At 38.9% G+C, this 17,311-nt stretch overlaps 1 protein-coding gene and 1 long non-coding RNA gene across 34 annotated transcripts in view; one reads left to right on the top strand and one right to left on the bottom strand.

Moving 5' to 3' along the window:
* Window positions 1-17,311, top strand: part of Clock (clock circadian regulator) — an 84,126-nt gene that overhangs the window by 31,277 nt on the left and 35,538 nt on the right. For 23 of the 33 annotated variants that reach the window (XM_063273557.1, XM_039092373.2, XM_017599364.3 and 20 more), the window contains 5 exons: window positions 6,522-6,611; window positions 6,984-7,043; window positions 7,307-7,455; window positions 10,314-10,405; window positions 15,390-15,479. In XM_063273557.1, the coding sequence (XP_063129627.1) occupies window positions 6,565-6,611; window positions 6,984-7,043; window positions 7,307-7,455; window positions 10,314-10,405; window positions 15,390-15,479 (438 nt within the window). In that variant the 5' untranslated portion in view covers window positions 6,522-6,564. Of the gene's footprint in view, window positions 1-3,237; window positions 3,306-4,200; window positions 4,347-4,366; window positions 6,234-6,521; window positions 6,612-6,983; window positions 7,044-7,306; window positions 7,456-10,313; window positions 10,406-15,389; window positions 15,480-17,311 lie in introns of those variants that run through there. The other 10 variants (XM_039092380.2, XM_039092379.2, XM_063273556.1 and 7 more) reach the window with 5 other exon arrangements.
* Window positions 1-17,311, bottom strand: part of LOC134481741 (uncharacterized) — a 31,678-nt gene that overhangs the window by 13,343 nt on the left and 1,024 nt on the right. The window contains exons 1-2 of the long non-coding RNA XR_010057507.1: window positions 13,790-17,311; window positions 6,905-6,976 (exon numbers count right to left, since the gene is read on the bottom strand). The exon at window positions 13,790-17,311 is cut by the window's right edge and continues 1,024 nt beyond it. This is a non-coding gene — a long non-coding RNA (uncharacterized LOC134481741). The remainder of the gene's footprint in view (window positions 1-6,904; window positions 6,977-13,789) is intronic.

Genomic DNA, 17,311 nt, shown 5'->3' on the forward strand with positions numbered 1-17,311 from the left:
GCATCAGCAATATTGTCTGGGTTTGGTGGCTGTATGTATATGGACTGGATCCCCAGGTGGGGCAGGCTCTGGATGGCCTTTCCTTCAGTCTCTGCTCCAAACTTTGTCTCCATATTTTCTCCTATGAATATTTTTGTTCCCCCTTCTAAGAGAAGGACTGAAGCATTCACACTTTGGTCATCCTTGTTCTTGAGCTTCATGTGGTCTGTGGACTGTATCTTGGGTAATCTGAGCTTTTGGGCCAATATCTGCTTATCAGTGAGTGCATACCATGTGTGTTTTTTTGTGATTGGATTACCTCACTTAGGATAATATATTCTAGGTCCATTCATTTGTCTATGAATTTCATGAAGTCATTGTTTTTGATATCTGAGTAGTACTCCATTGTGTAGATGTACCACATTTTCTGTATCCATTCCTCTGTTGAGGGACATCTAGGTTCTTTCCAGCTTCTGGCTATTATAAATAAGGCTTCTATGAACATAGTGGAACACGTGTCCTTTTTATATGTTGGAGCATATTTTGGGTATATGCCCAGGAGAGGTATAACTGAGTCCTTAAGTAGTTCTGTGACTAATTTTCTGAGGAACCTCCAGACTGATTTCCAGAATGGTTGTACCAGTCTGCAATCCCACCAACAATGGAGGAGTGTTCCTCTTTCTCCACATCCTCGCCAACATCTGTTGTTGCCTGTGTTTTTTATTTAGCCATTTTGACTGGTGTGAAGTGGAATCTCAGGGTTGTTTGGATTTGCATTTTCCTGATGACTAAGGATGTTGAACATTTCTTTAGGTGCTTCTCAGCCATTCGATATTCTTCAGTTGAGAATTCTTTGTTTAGCTCTGTGCCCCATTTTTTAATAGGATTACTTGCCTCTCTGGAGTCTAACTTCTTGAGTTCTTTGTATATATTGGATATTAGCCCTCTATCAGATGTAGGAATGATAAAGATCTTTTCCCAATCTGTTGGTTGCTGTTTTGTCCTAATGACAGTGTCCTTGGCCTTACAGAAGCTTTGCAATTTTATGAGGTTCCATTTGTCGATTCTTGATCTTAGAGCCATTGGTGTTTTGTTCAGGAAATTCTCCCCAGGCTCTTCCCCACTTTTTCTTCTATTAGTTTGAGTGTATCTGATTTTATGTGGAGGTCTTTGATCCACTTGGACTTGACCTTTGTACAGGGTAATAAGAATGGATCAATTTGCATTCTTCTACATGCTGACCTCCAGTTGAACCAGCACTATTTGCTGAAAATGCTATCTTTTTTCCACTGGATGGTTTTAGCTCCTTTGTCAAAGGTCAGGTGATCATAGGTGTGTGGGTTCACTTCTGGGTCTTCAATTCTGTTCCACTGGTCTATCTGTCTGTCTCTGTACCAATACCATGCAGTTTTTATCACTATTGCTCTGTAATACTTCTTGAGTTCAGGGATAGTGATTCCCCCTGAAGTCCTTTTATTGTTGAGGATAGTTTTAGCTATCCTGGGTTTTTTGTTATTCCAGATGAATTTGCAAATTGCTCTTTCTAACTGTGAAGAAATGAGTTAGAATTTTAATGGGGATTGCATTGAATCTGTAGATTGCTTTTGGAAAGATGACCATTTTTACAATATTAATCCTGCGAACCCATGAGCATGGGAGATCTTTCCATTTTCTGAGATCTTCTTCAATTTCTTTTTTCAGAGACTTAAAGTTCTTGTAATACAGATATTTCAGATATTTCACTTGCTTGTTTAGAGTCACACAGAGGTATTTTATATTATTTGTGACTATTGTGAAGGGTGTCAGTTCCCTAATTTATCTCAGCCTCTTTATCCTTTGAGGAGAGGAAGGCTACTGATTTGTTTGAGTTAATTTTATATCCAGCCACTTTGCTGAAGTTGTTTATCAGCTTTAGTAGTTCTCTGGTGGAACTTTTGGGGTCACTTAAGTATATTATCATATCATCTACAAATAGTGATATTTTGACTTCTTCCTTTCCAATCTGTATCCCTTTGGACTTCCTTTTGTTGTCTGATTGCTCTGGCTAGAACTTCGAGAACTATATTGAATAAGTAGGGAGAGAGTGGGCAGCCTTGTCTAGTCCTTGATTTTAGTGGGATTGCTTCAAGTTTCTCTCCATTTAGTTTGATGTTGACTACTGGTTTGCTGTATATGGCTTTTACTATGTTTAGGTATGGGTCTTGAATTTCTTATCTTTCCAGGACTTTCATCATGAAGGTTGTTGAATTTGTCAAATGCTTTCTCATCATCTAACGAAATGATCATATGGTTTTTTTTCTTTGAGTTTGTTTATGTAGTGGATTACATTGATGGATTTCTGTATATTGAACCATCCCTGCATCCCTGGGATGAAACCTACTTGATCATGATGGATGATTGTTTTGATGAGTTCTTGGATTCGGTTTGTGAGAATTTTGTTGAGTATTTTTCCATCTATAAGGGAAATTGGTCTTACGTTTTCTTTCTTTGTTGGGTCTTTGTGTGGTTTAGGTATAAGCGTAATTGTGGTTTCATAGAAGGAATTGGGTAGTGTTCCTTCTGTTTCTATTTTGTGTAATAGTTTGGACAGTATTGGTATTAGGTCTTCTGTAAAGGTCTAATAGAATTCTGCACTGAACCCATCTGGTCTTGGGCTTTTTTTGGTTGGGAGACTTGTAATGACTGCTTCTATTTCTTTAGGAGTCATGGGACTGTTTAGTGGTTTGTCTGATCCTGATTTAACTTTGGTACCTCCAAGGCTAGTACCTCTTCATCCTCCCAAAATAGTGGTACTCACTGGGACCAAGTATTCAAACATGTCAAACTGCCGCAGCTACTAAGTCCAGAGAAAATGCTCAGAAGGGGAGAGCAAATGTAGTATGCTAGAAGTCTGAGACTTAGCTTTGAATTGCAATTACAGGTGAAAAATGCAAACTTTAGAATTACAATATTGGAAAGTTGGGAGGAGGTATATGCTTATAATGTAAGAAAGGAAAAGAAGAAAACCAAATCCTCAGGGTTGGAAAGATTACTCTGTAGTTGTTTTAGGTATCTACTACTGCGATTAAAAACATGGCTAGAAGCAACTTGAAGAGGAAAGAATTTCTTTCAGCATAGAACTCTTGAGTTACTCTCTAACACAGATGGAAATCAAGGTGGGAACTGGAGGCAGGAACTGAAGCAGAGGCTATAGAGGAATGCTGTTTACTACCGGCTTGCTCGCCATGGCTTGCTCAGAGTGCTTTCTTCACATCCTAGGACCAACTGCCCAACGGTGGCATCAACTGGACCATCCCACATTAACCACTAATTAAGAAAATACACATGTAAGTGTACATACAGGCCAGTCTAATAGTGGCATTTTCTCCGTTATGGTTTCCTCTTCTTAGATAATTGTATTTCCTGTCTAATTGACCAAAAATGAATAAATAAACAACCAGCCATGGAAGCAAGTGATATTATTGGCTACTCTTCCATAGAATCCAGCTTCAATACCCACCATTGACTGGGCTTACAGTAACCTGTAATTTCAGTCCCAAGGGATTTTGTGCTCTTTTTTTGGCCTCTGAGGCACTTTGTTCATGTGGTGCACATACATACGAGCAGGCAAAAGACGCAAACACCAAAAAGAAACGAATCAACTGAAATTTAAACCCCCTGCTCCCCAAAATCAATGAAATCCTCTTAGTAGAATTACCAAGATGCCTAAAAAATCTATAAACTTTGGAGATCCTAAAAGGTTAATTTAAGTACATTGGGGCAATCAGTAAATTATATCTCTCTAGGCACTGTATTTGTAAACAAAAGAGTCAGAAGTAGCAGAGGTGTGCACAGTAGCAGTTTACTACTGACAGAGGGTGGGTAGTGGAGGGCTTCTGGTTTCATGGTCAGTTTCCCAAGACCACCCTACAGTCAGCCTCACGTGTGGTTCCATGTGGGAGGCTGAATTGTAAAGTGAAAGACCCGCAGTGAGGACCCTGTCGTTCTCCTCGGGAGAGGGAAAAACACACAGCAGCTAAAGAAGGTTGGCAGGTTAAGACAAGGGGGGTTTTTGTTTTATTTTATTGGTCTTTTTCAGCTAAGAATAGTGATTGATGAATGGTGTTAATATATTGATCAGTGGCAGGAGTTGGAAAGAAGGCCTGAGGTGGGTGACAGGGGATGGGATTCAGAAAGACAGAATGCTGCCGTTAGTAATGCTGCACAGGTCATTTAAAACAGAGTCCTCCTTACGAGAAGGACCGCAGCACTCCGAGACCCTCCAGAGTTCCCTAGACCGCTGGGTATGAAGTCAGGAAGAGCTGCTGTGCATCTGCCGTCTAACCTCTTATACGATTCCTTGGTTTAGTGCTGTCTGCCCTTCTCTGGTAAGCTCACAACTAAAGCCAGTTTTAAAGTAGTGTTTACACAACAGTACTTGTGTCTCAGTACCCTGTCATCATGAAACAGTAATGCGATACAGGCTCACCTGCTAAATCTGTGACTTGGAGTTCAAGGGGCTTTTGCAAAGGAACATGTAATTCCTGGCTTTAACTTGATCCTTTAGCATTTTGGTGATCTGGTAAATTGCACTTAAGTAATTGCAGTTGATCCCTTTAAAGACACACTGCCTAGCATCCTGATCTGTTGATGTCAGTCCTTCATGAAAATAAATAAACCTTATTCCATATGAGTAGGCTGTATACTTGGAGTTTCTCTTGAGCTTGTGTAGGACGTGGTGTACTATCTAGAACAGAGCCCTCCTGATGAGCAGGTGAACATAGCTGGCCATTTTGGATTGAAAGCCTGGGCTATTAGGTGTCTTCTGTGTATCTTTATTATCACAGCGCTCTGTTGGACACTCTTCAAAAGGCTTGCTGTGGAGACGATTAATCCTACTCATTTCCTTTATTTTTCTCTTAAATAAAATGTATCAGTTGGCTGGAAAAGTAGAAAGATGTTGAGCAAGTGTGGGCATGAGTTGAGCATATTGGCTGTGAGTACAGTTAAAAGCCGAGCAACAATGTTCTGAAAGTTACTGTTGACAGTAGAAGAGAATAGCCTAAGAGTGAGTCAGTCTTCTAGGCCATTTTATTCATACCTTGTCAGAAGTGTCCTTCTTAGATAGGACCCACTCACCCCGTGCCACCCCTTGTTTGTCCTATTTTCTCCTTTGAGACAATTAGACATTCTGATGACACATAAATGACACAGATCCGGCCCCTTAGTTTTGGAATTATTTGTCTATATCCTTCACTGTCCTTTGCATCTTAGTATAGAGCCAGCATCTGCCATTACCATTGCTCACCTTCTGATCCAGACACTCAGAGTCACAGTGGTCTGTCATGGCACTGACCTGTCATTGTCTTGTAAGCACTCTTAGTCCTGAGTTCTGTTTTGTTAGCCTAAGCACATAGGCAGTGTTACATCACTTTTCAAGGGCTAGTTTCTCCTCCTCTTATGAAGGGACACATGAAACTAGTGATAGTCTTTTAGAATCTCCTGTGAAAATTCCTTTAAACTTCTCTGGTTTAATAGAGTTAATAGAGTTATGTATATACACAATATTGAATTATAATATTTTCTAAATTCTAAATAAAGGAAACGATAATATAAAACTCCTACCTCAAAACTTAGGATATTTATAAATAAGGTCATCTGCAATTCAATATTTAACTCATGGCTTGATGAAACTGCTTTGTAAGGAATTTTAGTCTTGTGACTCAGTTCGAAAGCAGCACATTTTAATTACTTAAATGTAGAAGCAGTATAAGACATTTTATACTCTTTGCACTCCTTGGTTTGCCCTCTCCTATAACATGCCTTGGTTTTCTCAAATGCAGTTTGTCCTATCTCATGGCTTATGCAGTTTCAAACCGTCACTCTGCTTCTTAGAATCCTCTCAGCCATTGCTTCTCAGACTTGCGTAGTCATAGAAATCAGTGAGGGTCTTGTGGAAATGTGGGTTCAGACTCGACCAGAAGTTCTTCTCTGACCAAGAGGATGCTTCCTGCCTCTGCACCATGCTTTCAGGAACAGGGATCCTGACCCTGACAAGACTCTTTACCTCAGGCTTCCCTTGTATTGTTCACAGACAAGCTTGGTTGCTTCTTATCTGGGCGATACCACTGGGCAATATAACTTCATTGTGTATTTTGTTTTCATTGTTTACATATCCGTTTCCTTGGTCAGCACAGATTTCTGCCTATAGAGCTGAGCCTCTCATCCCTGTAGATACAAGGCCTATGTCCTGGTTAGCAGAGAGTAGAATCTCAGTAAGTATTTGTTAAACCATACTATTGCAGTCAGTTCATAGTCCTACAGTCAAAGCATGTACTGAAGATTAAAAATTACATTATACTGCTTTATAGAAATATATGAATTTGAATTTTTCCATATTTCTTTTAGAAGAAAAAAGCCTAAAATACTCCCCAAAGATAATTGCTTGAAAATAATATACCAGCTTCATTTGAAGTCTGCATAGAAACAATAGTGTTCTCAAGATAACTTTGTAGAGGTGTTGTAGAAAATTAATAACCATTTCTATTTTCCTTTCTCTCAAGGAGAAGTACAAATGTCTACCACAAGACGAAAACATAATGTGTTATGTTGTTTACCGTAAGCTGTAGTAAAATGAGCTCAATTGTTGACAGGTATGTTTTTAAAATTCACTATTAGAATAATGATTAATGTAATTCCAAGTGGGTGGTTTAATACAGTGAAATAATTTCATACTGGTTTTATGTAGATTTTCAGTAAAAAAATTAAGAAAAATTTGAAATAAGATATTTAGACTAAATCAATTCTTATTTGGCCTGATACATACACATAGCTGAATGTAACTGCCTTTAAAATTGATGCATGAACAACGTAAATATATAATTAACTGTGATCATACTGTGTTAGAAAGTAAGCTAACAGTCCTGAGCTTATATTTATTTGATACCTGAGGCACAGGGCTTGCCTGTCGCTCTGGTGCCTTCCCGATCCGCTGCACGGCCTTTCATTGTGTTTTTCTCTTATAGAGATGACAGTAGTATTTTTGATGGATTGGTGGAAGAAGATGACAAGGACAAAGCAAAAAGGTAGTTAGCTATGAAATAGAAAATAGTAAATAAATGTAATGCTTATATATATTTATGAAAACATAGTACCCACATGTATTAGAACATTAATAAAGTAGAAATCTTAGATTGCCAGTATGCAGGTTATAAATTATCCCCTGACCATTTGAAAAGTAAGTTTAAATAAGTTCTGTCATGTCCAAATTGAACACAGTATTAAACTATTTGTATAAGTAAATAGGTTGTTTAAAAACCACATATTCAATTTCTTTTTTTTTTCATAGAGTATCTAGAAACAAATCAGAAAAGAAACGTAGAGATCAGTTCAATGTACTCATTAAGGAACTGGGGTCTATGCTTCCTGGTAATGCTAGAAAGATGGACAAGTCTACTGTTCTACAGAAGAGCATTGATTTTTTACGCAAACATAAAGGTAAAGTACTGATTTTGTAAAATGAGTATAGTTTTTACAGGATTCCCCCCCCCCCACAAAACATAATGAGTTATATAATGTTTAATAAAAAAGATTTCTAGTGTGTTTCTTCTTTCATTCAACAACCATTTGGTGAGTTCTACTTCTAGGTCCTTAGAAAGTTAAGATGATCTTCTTGGCTCTCAGCTTACGCCTGGGGAGATAGATGTGCTAGCGTTTAACTAAAATGCAAATGAGTAGTGTTCGTAAACTGTAAGCTAGGGAGCACATCTTGTCGTGATTTTTCTTCATAAAGGAAAGAATATTTTAGGTGTACACAGATGTAATTTTTTAAACCTAGTCTTCTTTTTAGATTAAGTAAGTAAAACAATGTTTTGCACAAAGAGGTACTGTGCAAAAGCAGAAAAGCAAGGAGCTGTGATTGTAGCCGAGCATGTTTGTGCTCGAAGGCTGTAGGTGTATTTGAGAGTAGGGTCATGTCAGGTTGCTCTAGACCATTTTAAAGGATCATTTCAGTGTCTGTCTGGGAAATAAACACTACACCTCAAAACATTTGCTAATCAAAGAAAATTACCACTCGTGAGAAGAAGTTGTTAATGTCTTGGGGTTTAGGTAGCAGAGATAGTAAACTGAAACTGGCGGGATGTATGCTTTCCAGCTGCGGTAAAAAGCCTGTTCTTAGGAGTGCAGATGCTCACTGCTGCCTCTGTTGTTTCCTTGCCACCCCTTGTAATCCACTGGAACTGGCTTGGGCACCAATATGCTGTGAAGTTTTGTCACTAATTTCATTACTGACATTACCCACCCATCCCCAGGACAGCAAGCGTTCTCTTCTTTACTCTCTGAGGAGTTGGAATTGGCACTCTTGATCTGCCTGCTACTGACTTTCTTCTCCTATGGCTTCCAAATTCTCTGCTGCTTCCCCTTCCTGTCCAGCATTCTCTCCTCTTTCCTTCTTGCTCTCTAAATGGGGTGTTTCTCAAGGCTTATCCTCGTTTTTTTAATTAACTCAACCCTCTTTCCTGTCGGTGCCTCATTGTATAATTAGAGCTGCTAAGCATCTGTGTTCAGCTACTAGTGAATCTTATTTTCAGATGCAAACGTTTCATCTCTGTGTTCCTAGTTAACTTATTAGACACCATTTTCCATGCCTCCAAACTCATTTCCTCTAAAATGTATTCATTTGGTCATGTCATTTCCTCCTAAACTGGCTTTTTCTATTGTGCCATTTGATTCACTTCCCAGGGCTCAAACATGGAAATACTTTGAGAATGTTTTCACTCACACTAGCATCACATCACACATGCCACATTCCTCACTGCTGGTTCTTTAATAACATTGATCCTCCTGCTGCCTTGAACTCCCTTTGTTTACGTGGCACACCAGATGAAATTAGTTCCTTAACCATTGTAGGAGCTCAGTAAATGATTGTTGAATGAAATAAAGTAAAATGCATACATTTCTGCCACCTGACAATATAATATTAATTTTGACATTAATTAGGTATGTTCCAAAAATTTGATGTATAATTCTCACAAAATGAAATTTGTGCTAAATTCAAGTATTTGTTTATCTAAAATACCCCTGTACTAACTAAAGCTTAATGACTTGTGTCTGTAATTGTATGTATAGTTGACAGCAATTTGAAGAGCATGACTACATTAGTCACAGAATTAGTAACTATATTGTTTTAGTTACTTGTCCTATGTAGTTCAGTGTAGTCACGTGTAATAAGCCAAATTTGGTATGTAAATGTGATACATTTAATTATTTGCTAATGAAATATTAAAATAATATAATCCATACTTTTCACTACAAAGAGGGTAGCATACAAGCTGTCACATGGATCTCTAGTTTGGTTGTTACAGTCTACATTTAAAAAGAAAAGCAACAACAATATGAAAGTGCTGTGTACTCATTTATGATCATAGCACTTGGAAGCTGAGGCAGGAGGATCACAAGTTTGAAGCCAGTCTGAGATACATAGTAAGACCCTGTTTTTAAAAGAAAAGAAAATGTATTTGCTAAGCAAATAGTTCAGATTTCATTATTTATGATAATATTCTTTTTTTTTTTTTTTTTTTTTTTTTGAGCTGGGGACCGAACCCAGGGCTTTGCGCTTCCTAGGTAAGCGCTCTACCACTGAGCTAAATCCCCAGCCCCGATAATATTCTTATAATTAAATCTATTTGCTGTAGGAAAATGAAGTAGCAAAATGCATGTGCCAGGAACCCGGAGGCTTTGGGAGGCTCTGTATGCTTTCAACCATTTAAAAGGAGACACTGACCAAAGTCACTCTGCAAGTGATTATTACCGTGACGTTTCTGCCCCAGGTTTTAGTTTAGTGTTCTGGATTAGCTAATATAAAGCACTGAGATTAGGAGGAATCTTTTTGCCTGGCAAAAATAGGTCCTTTTTTGTTGAGAACAGACCTGCTTACCCCACTGTCAACTTTCCTTTGTGCTGACTCCTTGTCTCTGCTCTAGATGTTGCTAGTTGAATAGCAAGAAAAATACATGGCAAAAAGTTTCTTCAAAGTGTTTGAGTCTTGTTGTAATATGCTTGTTTTTATTCGCTAATTCTGTCAAGCTGGAAGCAAATTTAGGCCTATCAGCCACAGAGCATATCAAAGCCGTTCCTATCTTTTCTCTCCAATAAAAACCCAGAAGAAATTATTACTAAAGTATCCAGATCAAGTCCTAGAAGGTAACATTTCACATTTTCAGAACCTGGCCTCCTGCTTAGTGAACCAATAACCCCGCCTATTTCTTCTCATTGGGTAGGAAGAACAGGCAGGTTGTAGCGTTTTGTGCTCTCCCACATTGGAACATGCCACTAATGTGTCAATCTGTTTACAGAGATCACTGCACAGTCAGATGCTAGTGAAATTCGACAGGACTGGAAACCTACATTCCTTAGTAATGAAGAGTTTACACAATTAATGTTAGAGGTATGTCCAGATCTAATTTTTGAAAGTTTTTTCAATTTTAACAGTAATTAATTTTAGTATAGTTTTAGCAGTATTACTAATATTGAAAGTCTTAATTCAATGTAATGTAATAAACTCTGTTTGTGTATATTTAACAACTGATCAGTGTATTGAACAAGTATTGTAAGCAGATAATGCCATGTCCTAGAGTAATACCAAATTTTTATTTTCATTATTTGAAAGTTTCATATAATTTGGAAACATATAGTTACTGAGCCCTCAATCTGAGACCATGTACTACATTCTAACAAAGCATAGCATATGTTCTCACATCTGACATTGTTATCAGTTGTTATCTACTCCAGCTGAGCTGCTCTGTCAACTTAAAAACATGGGTTGTAGTGCTGTGAGCTAGTCCTAGAAGCAGACAGCCCAGTGAAGAGGCCCCAGTGGGCTGGTGTGTAGTGAGAGCTCGAGTCTAGTTCATAGGTGATCTTCTTCAGTGTCATGGCATGGTAGACACGCGATAGGAGCTCTCGAGGACACTTTTGTGAGGCACAGTTTCACTTTGGTGGCTTCATCACCTAATCACCTTCTGACCACCTCTCCCAATACAGCAAAACGGGAAGTTAGGCTTCAGCATAAATTCTGCAGGACAGTGTTTGTCTCTGGCAGCATCCTACTGGACACCTGCCCAAAGTGAACGCAAATGCTACTGAATGGTGTAGCTTTCAAATGGAAACGTGTTGAAAGGTAACCGTTCTCTAAGTAGAAACTTTTAAAAGGAAATGAGTGATACTCTGTGACAGAATTGCTTATCAGAATAATTGTCGAGAATAGTTTTGGCTTGTATATAGGGAGTAACATCTCCCAGTCAAGTATACAATAGACAAAAGTTTTGGAATATTCATACCTAATAGCCTTACTTTTCTACTTTTGTATCTTTTCCTGGATAGAATAGGTTAGTTATCATTAGATCTTAGTGTCAAATGTCATGAAAACGTACAATAGCAAGCAGGTGGTTTATGTTGTAGGTAACAGTGATAAGAAGAGTCATAAAAGCACTGACTCCAGTCCTCAAGAGGGTAAGGGGGATGACTGGGATGCATTAGGGGTGTTGGAGCTAGCCTGGGTAGCTTATGGAGAAATCAGTAGATGAAATGTATCTGCATCATGAATGTGAATATGGTATTTATATCCCAGTGGCTTTTTTATATTAACTAGGGTCTGAGGCAAAGTAAAACAGTTTCAGTGAGTACTCTGGGGTGTAACAGTTAGTGAAGTCTAGCTGTAGATGCACTAGAAATTATTGGTTAAAATTTGTAAAAGTATGACATAAGCGTTTAGACCTCTACTTTAAAATTGAAGGATAACTACTTTTCTCCTGTTATTCTCATAACTGGTTGCTTTAAGAAGGTGCTCCAGAAAAGGAAGTCTAGGAGCAGGGCTGTCAGGAAACTTGCCTATTTCACATAGGTGGAAGGCGCTTCTCCTACTCTCCTGGGATACACTGCAAGGGTGCCATGCCCTCAGCCACTGTTACGGCCTCTGAGATGAGCTCTCTAAGTTAGGTACAGTTGACAATTCAACCAACAGTCTTAATTTGATTGGGCTTTTTTCCCTCTTAAAAGAAGTTTGTTGACACTGTACACAAGTATCTCTTTAAATATGTGTTTGTAAAAGGATATGCATAGCCAGCCTCTACAGCAAAGAAAGAAATTCATTCATCTCTATTTTATAATCCTAGTGCAGTAGTTCATTCAATAAAATTTATGTGTTTATTATAAACCACTTACCTTTCTTTATTGGCATGAAAAGTTTATTACAGATTAAAGAATACATATTTTATTCATCTTAATGCACCTGATTTACTAATAGGCTAAATAGAAAACTGTTAACTTCAGTTTTTTCTTCATAATAGGAAGCTTTTATATTAATTGCCAAGTTCTGTGTACTACATACATACACAGATAAATTTCAAAGAAAAATAAACAAAAAATGTTGGTGATGTTAAAACATAAAAACAGAGAAAATATATTTAAAAACTTGAGTATGTAAGGTAATTCTTTCATGATTGTCCTCAGATTTTAGTTTCACATAACTGAACAATGCTGTATTTACATTTACTATGTATAGGATATTTTTAGTTTTTTATTACATTTGTTTGTGTGTGTATGTGTGTGAGTTTATTCGTGCCCCAGCACACGGGTGGAGGGCGGAGAACCAAGTGTGGGAGTTGGCTCGCTCTCTGTTCCCTGTGACTCTGAAGACTGAACTCAGGTTGGGCAGCAAGCACTTTTGCCCATTGAGCCCTCCTGGTGGTAGCCCAAGTATTCGAAAGGTTTTGTATGTATTGAATAGATGTATTTTTTTTAACACTAATAGGCCAAGATGAAGAATTTGTATATAGTTATATATCTTATATCCTTAATCCAGATGTGTACACTCATGTGATTTTACATTCTTCAAGTCTTCATTTTCTGATTGAGTATTAAAATTTTAATCATAATAGAACTGGAGTTGTTCATGAAATAGTCTGGTTTTGTTTAGGTAAAGTCAAAGATACTGACTGGAAGACTATGATGAAAGTGTATTACTCTTAGCTAATCATGCTGACCATAGATGGGTAGGCAGACCCTTCCCATTTTCAGCTGAATTTCAGACATAGGCTTTATCTTAATGTTAGCATTGCTGCTACAGGAGCTTAGGCCATCTACTTAACGTGTTAGTGTTGTTGGTACAGCGGCTTAGGCCATCTACTTAACATGTTAGTGTTGTTGGTACAGGGGCTTAGACCATGCAGCTCAACGTGCTCATTACTCACTATGCCCAGAGGAATCGAAGCTTGTTTACCCCCCCCCCCAAAAAAAACAAAACCTAACTAATGTCCTAACAAGAGCCTAGCTCTCAGCACTTACTTGTGTTGCCTCTCTCCATTCTTGGAATGCATCTGTCTTCTCTCCCTCTCTCTCCCTCCCCCCCCCCTCCTCTATTGCCCGAGGATAATTTACTGGAAGAGTGGGAGTAGGCATGGCAGGACAATCATCATTTTGTTGAAGGCCTCTCTGGTTATACATTTCTGGTCCCTGGGCAGCTCCATAGTTTTTCCTCCAGTCTACAAGACAAGGGCTCACACTCTGTATCAGCCTCTTTGCTAATGATCCACAGGGCACTCATGTCCCCTCCTTGTAGTTAGCACTCTAATTATCTACAGAGTAAATAATCACTGTTATCAGGAAGATATATCTAGGTGGAAGGCAGGAAGTTTAAAGTACTGAACAGCTTCCCTTTACTGATGCAGTAAAAGGACAGAGATAGCAGGATAGCATGCAGCTGTCCGTCATGTCATGGGACATTCTGCCACATTTCTCTAGTTATCCTTCTCAAGGGAAATCTCTTCCTTACCTCAAAAGATTTCCTGATTTGGCAAGCTGTTGAAACTTTAATCTGCAAGGGAAAAGAGCAGACTTTACCTATAGAAGTGGGCTAAGTTACTAGAGTTTTCTTTTCAGTTCATTGTCTTAGAGAGAGAGATAGATGACCTGTGGATCCTAGCAGTGTCTTAACAGCAAGTCCCATCATCACAGTGACAGATCATTTGCTTCCAAAGTTGACGGTCTTTCGCATGAGAAAGCAGTTTCTTTCTTTGCATCAATTTGACTCTTGACAACAGTTACTGATTAAACTGTAATAGGGTAACACTGGAGGACTTGGCTTCAGTTATAGATTTCAAACCCCTGATTATCTAAAAATAGATTTGTTTCAGTTGTTCTGCAAAGTAAACAATTATTCAAAATAAGTTTTCTCTGGGACCCATCTTTCTCCTAGTAGTGTAGGGAAGAGGTAAAGAAGACTACCTTTATTCTACACTCAGCAGTTACACACTGGGCATATAGCTTTGTGACGGAGCACTTACTCAGGACTCTTGAGTCCCTGCATTCATTTGCTGTCACTACAGACAGCTGTAATAGTAGTAAATTGGAGCTGGACACAGTGGGTCACCAGAGTTCAAGGCCCGTCCGGTGTATGGAAGCTGTTTCAAGACACCCTGGTACACATGCACGCGCGCACATACCCACCCCACAACAACAAAAATAAAATGCAGCTTGGAGTGGTTGCCTTGACTCCCATTCCCATCCTTTCTGTATCCTGCCTTCACAAGGATGACAGAGACATGCGCAGTTCTTACCAAAGGCAGTGAGCCTCTAGGAGTTCTGCATAGCTAAGTACATTACTTTTCACTTCTGTTCTGGATCTTTCTCTCCTTTAACCTACAAGGGTAAACATCTCTGGTTTTATGGTTTTCAATATGATCTTTAGTACACGAGTCCTTTAATTGTTCTTCCTCCCTTAGTTCACTGTCAGGCTTATAAACGAGTTGTAATAGCCTCTTCTTATCCATTTGTTTTAAGTTCACTGCAAGTGACTTGCCTTCCTGTTGACATTACTCTTTGAAAAAAATCACAGGATTTGCTCATTTTCTTGTCCTTTGTGCTGTCTGGTCTCCGTCCTGTCTCTCTTCCTTGTCCAGCTCTGCTCCACACCGCTTGCTTTTATGTATGGAATAAAGATACCTTTACCAAGAAATTAGGCTTTATAAGATTCGGCCTCAGCTTAGTGTTGGGGGCCTCAATCTCTGTCTGTTCGCTCTGTTCCTTTCATTCTGTTCCTATCCGTCAGGCTTACAGTTCTTTCTCGGTGTGTACTCTATGAGATGTGAGCATCTCAGATGCTCGCTGTGCTGTGCTGTGCCGTACTGCAGAGCATGTCATACAGTATACATATGCAGCTGTAAAGGCAGAACGTGAACCTTAGAAACTAGAGCTTCCAGTCGATAGCCAGAGTGATATTTTTCCCTCAGACACATCTAAAGAATCACAAAAAATAATATACTGAAAGCAAAACGTCTGCCATTTGACCAGTGAGTCCTTGGTCATTTCTGTTGTGTCTATCTGGGAAGGTGCTTTTTTCTTGTCCCTTAACTGACCGTTATGTTTAATTTCAGGCTCTTGATGGTTTTTTTTTAGCGATCATGACAGATGGAAGTGTAGTATATGTATCTGAGACGGTAACTTCGTTACTTGAACACTTACCAGTGAGTATGAAACCGCGCCGTCGCTATTCCCTAACGTCTGTATCACATGTTAGAATTCACTAGGAGTACACCTGGGGGAGACTTGAGCAGCGGCTGGAGGGCTGGGACACAGGTCCCACGTGTGCTGCTATATTAGTGTTGCTGCTCTCAAACCAGTTCTAAGTGCTTCCTCCATAGCACCTGCTGATCTGACCTCTGCTGCTCGTCCCTCTGGACTGCATTGTCAGTTTTGCAGTTTTTCCTTTTAGCCTGATAAAAATATTGAATCAATCAAAAAGAAGGAACCAAGCCAAATTTCTACTGAGATACTTCTTGTTTTAGGAGAACTCATAAGTAATTTTCTCAGGAGTGACTTACAGAGACTAAAAAGTAATCGATGCAGGACTCATGTGCACCCTGAGCTGAACTGGCAATGTACTAACGGTCATTCCAGTTTAAAACATCAAAAGGTGCCCTGGGGTGGAGATCTGTAGCTCAGCGATAACTTAGCATGTGTTAGAACCCCACTAGGAGCAGTAGGGGACTAAAGGAAGGACAGACACACAAATATGTACAGTGAATATGGGATCATTAGGGTTCTGCGCCTGCTCCCTTCATAACTTGGAACCCTGGGTACAGAACTAGGCAGCAGGAGGCTGGTCCTGGCTGATCCCTTTAGCAGAGTGGTCAGTCTCAGGCTGTAACTATCCAGGAAGAGGAAGCTGAAGTTACTAATCCTAGCCCGTGAGTGTAACAGATGTGCCACTTCCCTGTGGCAGGTGCTATGTCAGAGCAGACATGTCCTGGGCTTCACTCACTGAGGGCTTTCTCTGCTTCCTCAGAAAGTAAGGAATTAGAAGGACACTAAAATTTTGATTGACATAGTAAATACCTCAATTGTGTGTTTGCTTTTTTACTCAACCCATAATTGTTGAGCATTCATTCTGTATTGAACTCTAGGTTAAATGCTATCTACAATTAAAGGTTTTTGAAATGTATTCAAAACTTTTATATAAGATGTATTTATCTAAGATGGGCTTCTGATATAAAAATTCTAATATTTTAAAATTACTCCTGAAATGTTCTTTGTTTGAAAATTTACAACAGTACAAAGTAAGCCAATCAGTAAATATTTCTTTTTAAGAATATTTTTAAAAAGCACATAAAAAACAGCATTCCCTTCCCTCTGATTTCTCTGCTACTCATTACCATATTATATAGAGAATGGACTCTACATTTAAAAATGCAATACAGTACAAGAAAAACTTTTTACTAAAGGTCAGGCAATAAACATTGTACTCTTTTTTTATTATTATTCTGTGTGGGATAGTTTAGTTACATTTTGAAATGGTCATCCTGACATGTATCCCATGTTAGTAGTAATCCCTCAGTCTACTTCACTTTCCCATTCCCTCCTGCTTTTCATAAAGTTTTTATCCTTTAGAACCAAGTTTAGATTTACAGAGAAGGGCACCAGGTATCTCTTTCGTGAAAATAATCGTAGGAGTGAAGGATCCAGGGAGTCGGTGTTTTCTTCTCTTCCATTTGAGTTGTACATGGAGGGGACATAATGCCAGAGTTTTTTATGTCAAATGTGTCAACTTGAAGTGCAGTGAACAGGACATGAAGAATGGTAGTTAACGGAAAGTCTGGCACTGCGAGAAGCAGTGGCGAGGTAAGCGCTGCTTGGGATTGCAGTCTTGGCGCTTCCTGCATTCATGGTCTGATCTGTGAGGAGGAGGCAGCTAATGCCTGTGTGTAGCTAGAAGAGTAAGGTTAGAGAAATGGAATCATTGTGTGGAAAAATAAAACTAGAAAATGGTGGTTAAAAAGAAAGAGAAAACTAGTTCTCA

Source organism: Rattus norvegicus, chromosome 14 (assembly GCF_036323735.1).
Source record: "Rattus norvegicus strain BN/NHsdMcwi chromosome 14, GRCr8, whole genome shotgun sequence".
Taxonomy (NCBI): domain Eukaryota; kingdom Metazoa; phylum Chordata; class Mammalia; order Rodentia; family Muridae; genus Rattus; species Rattus norvegicus.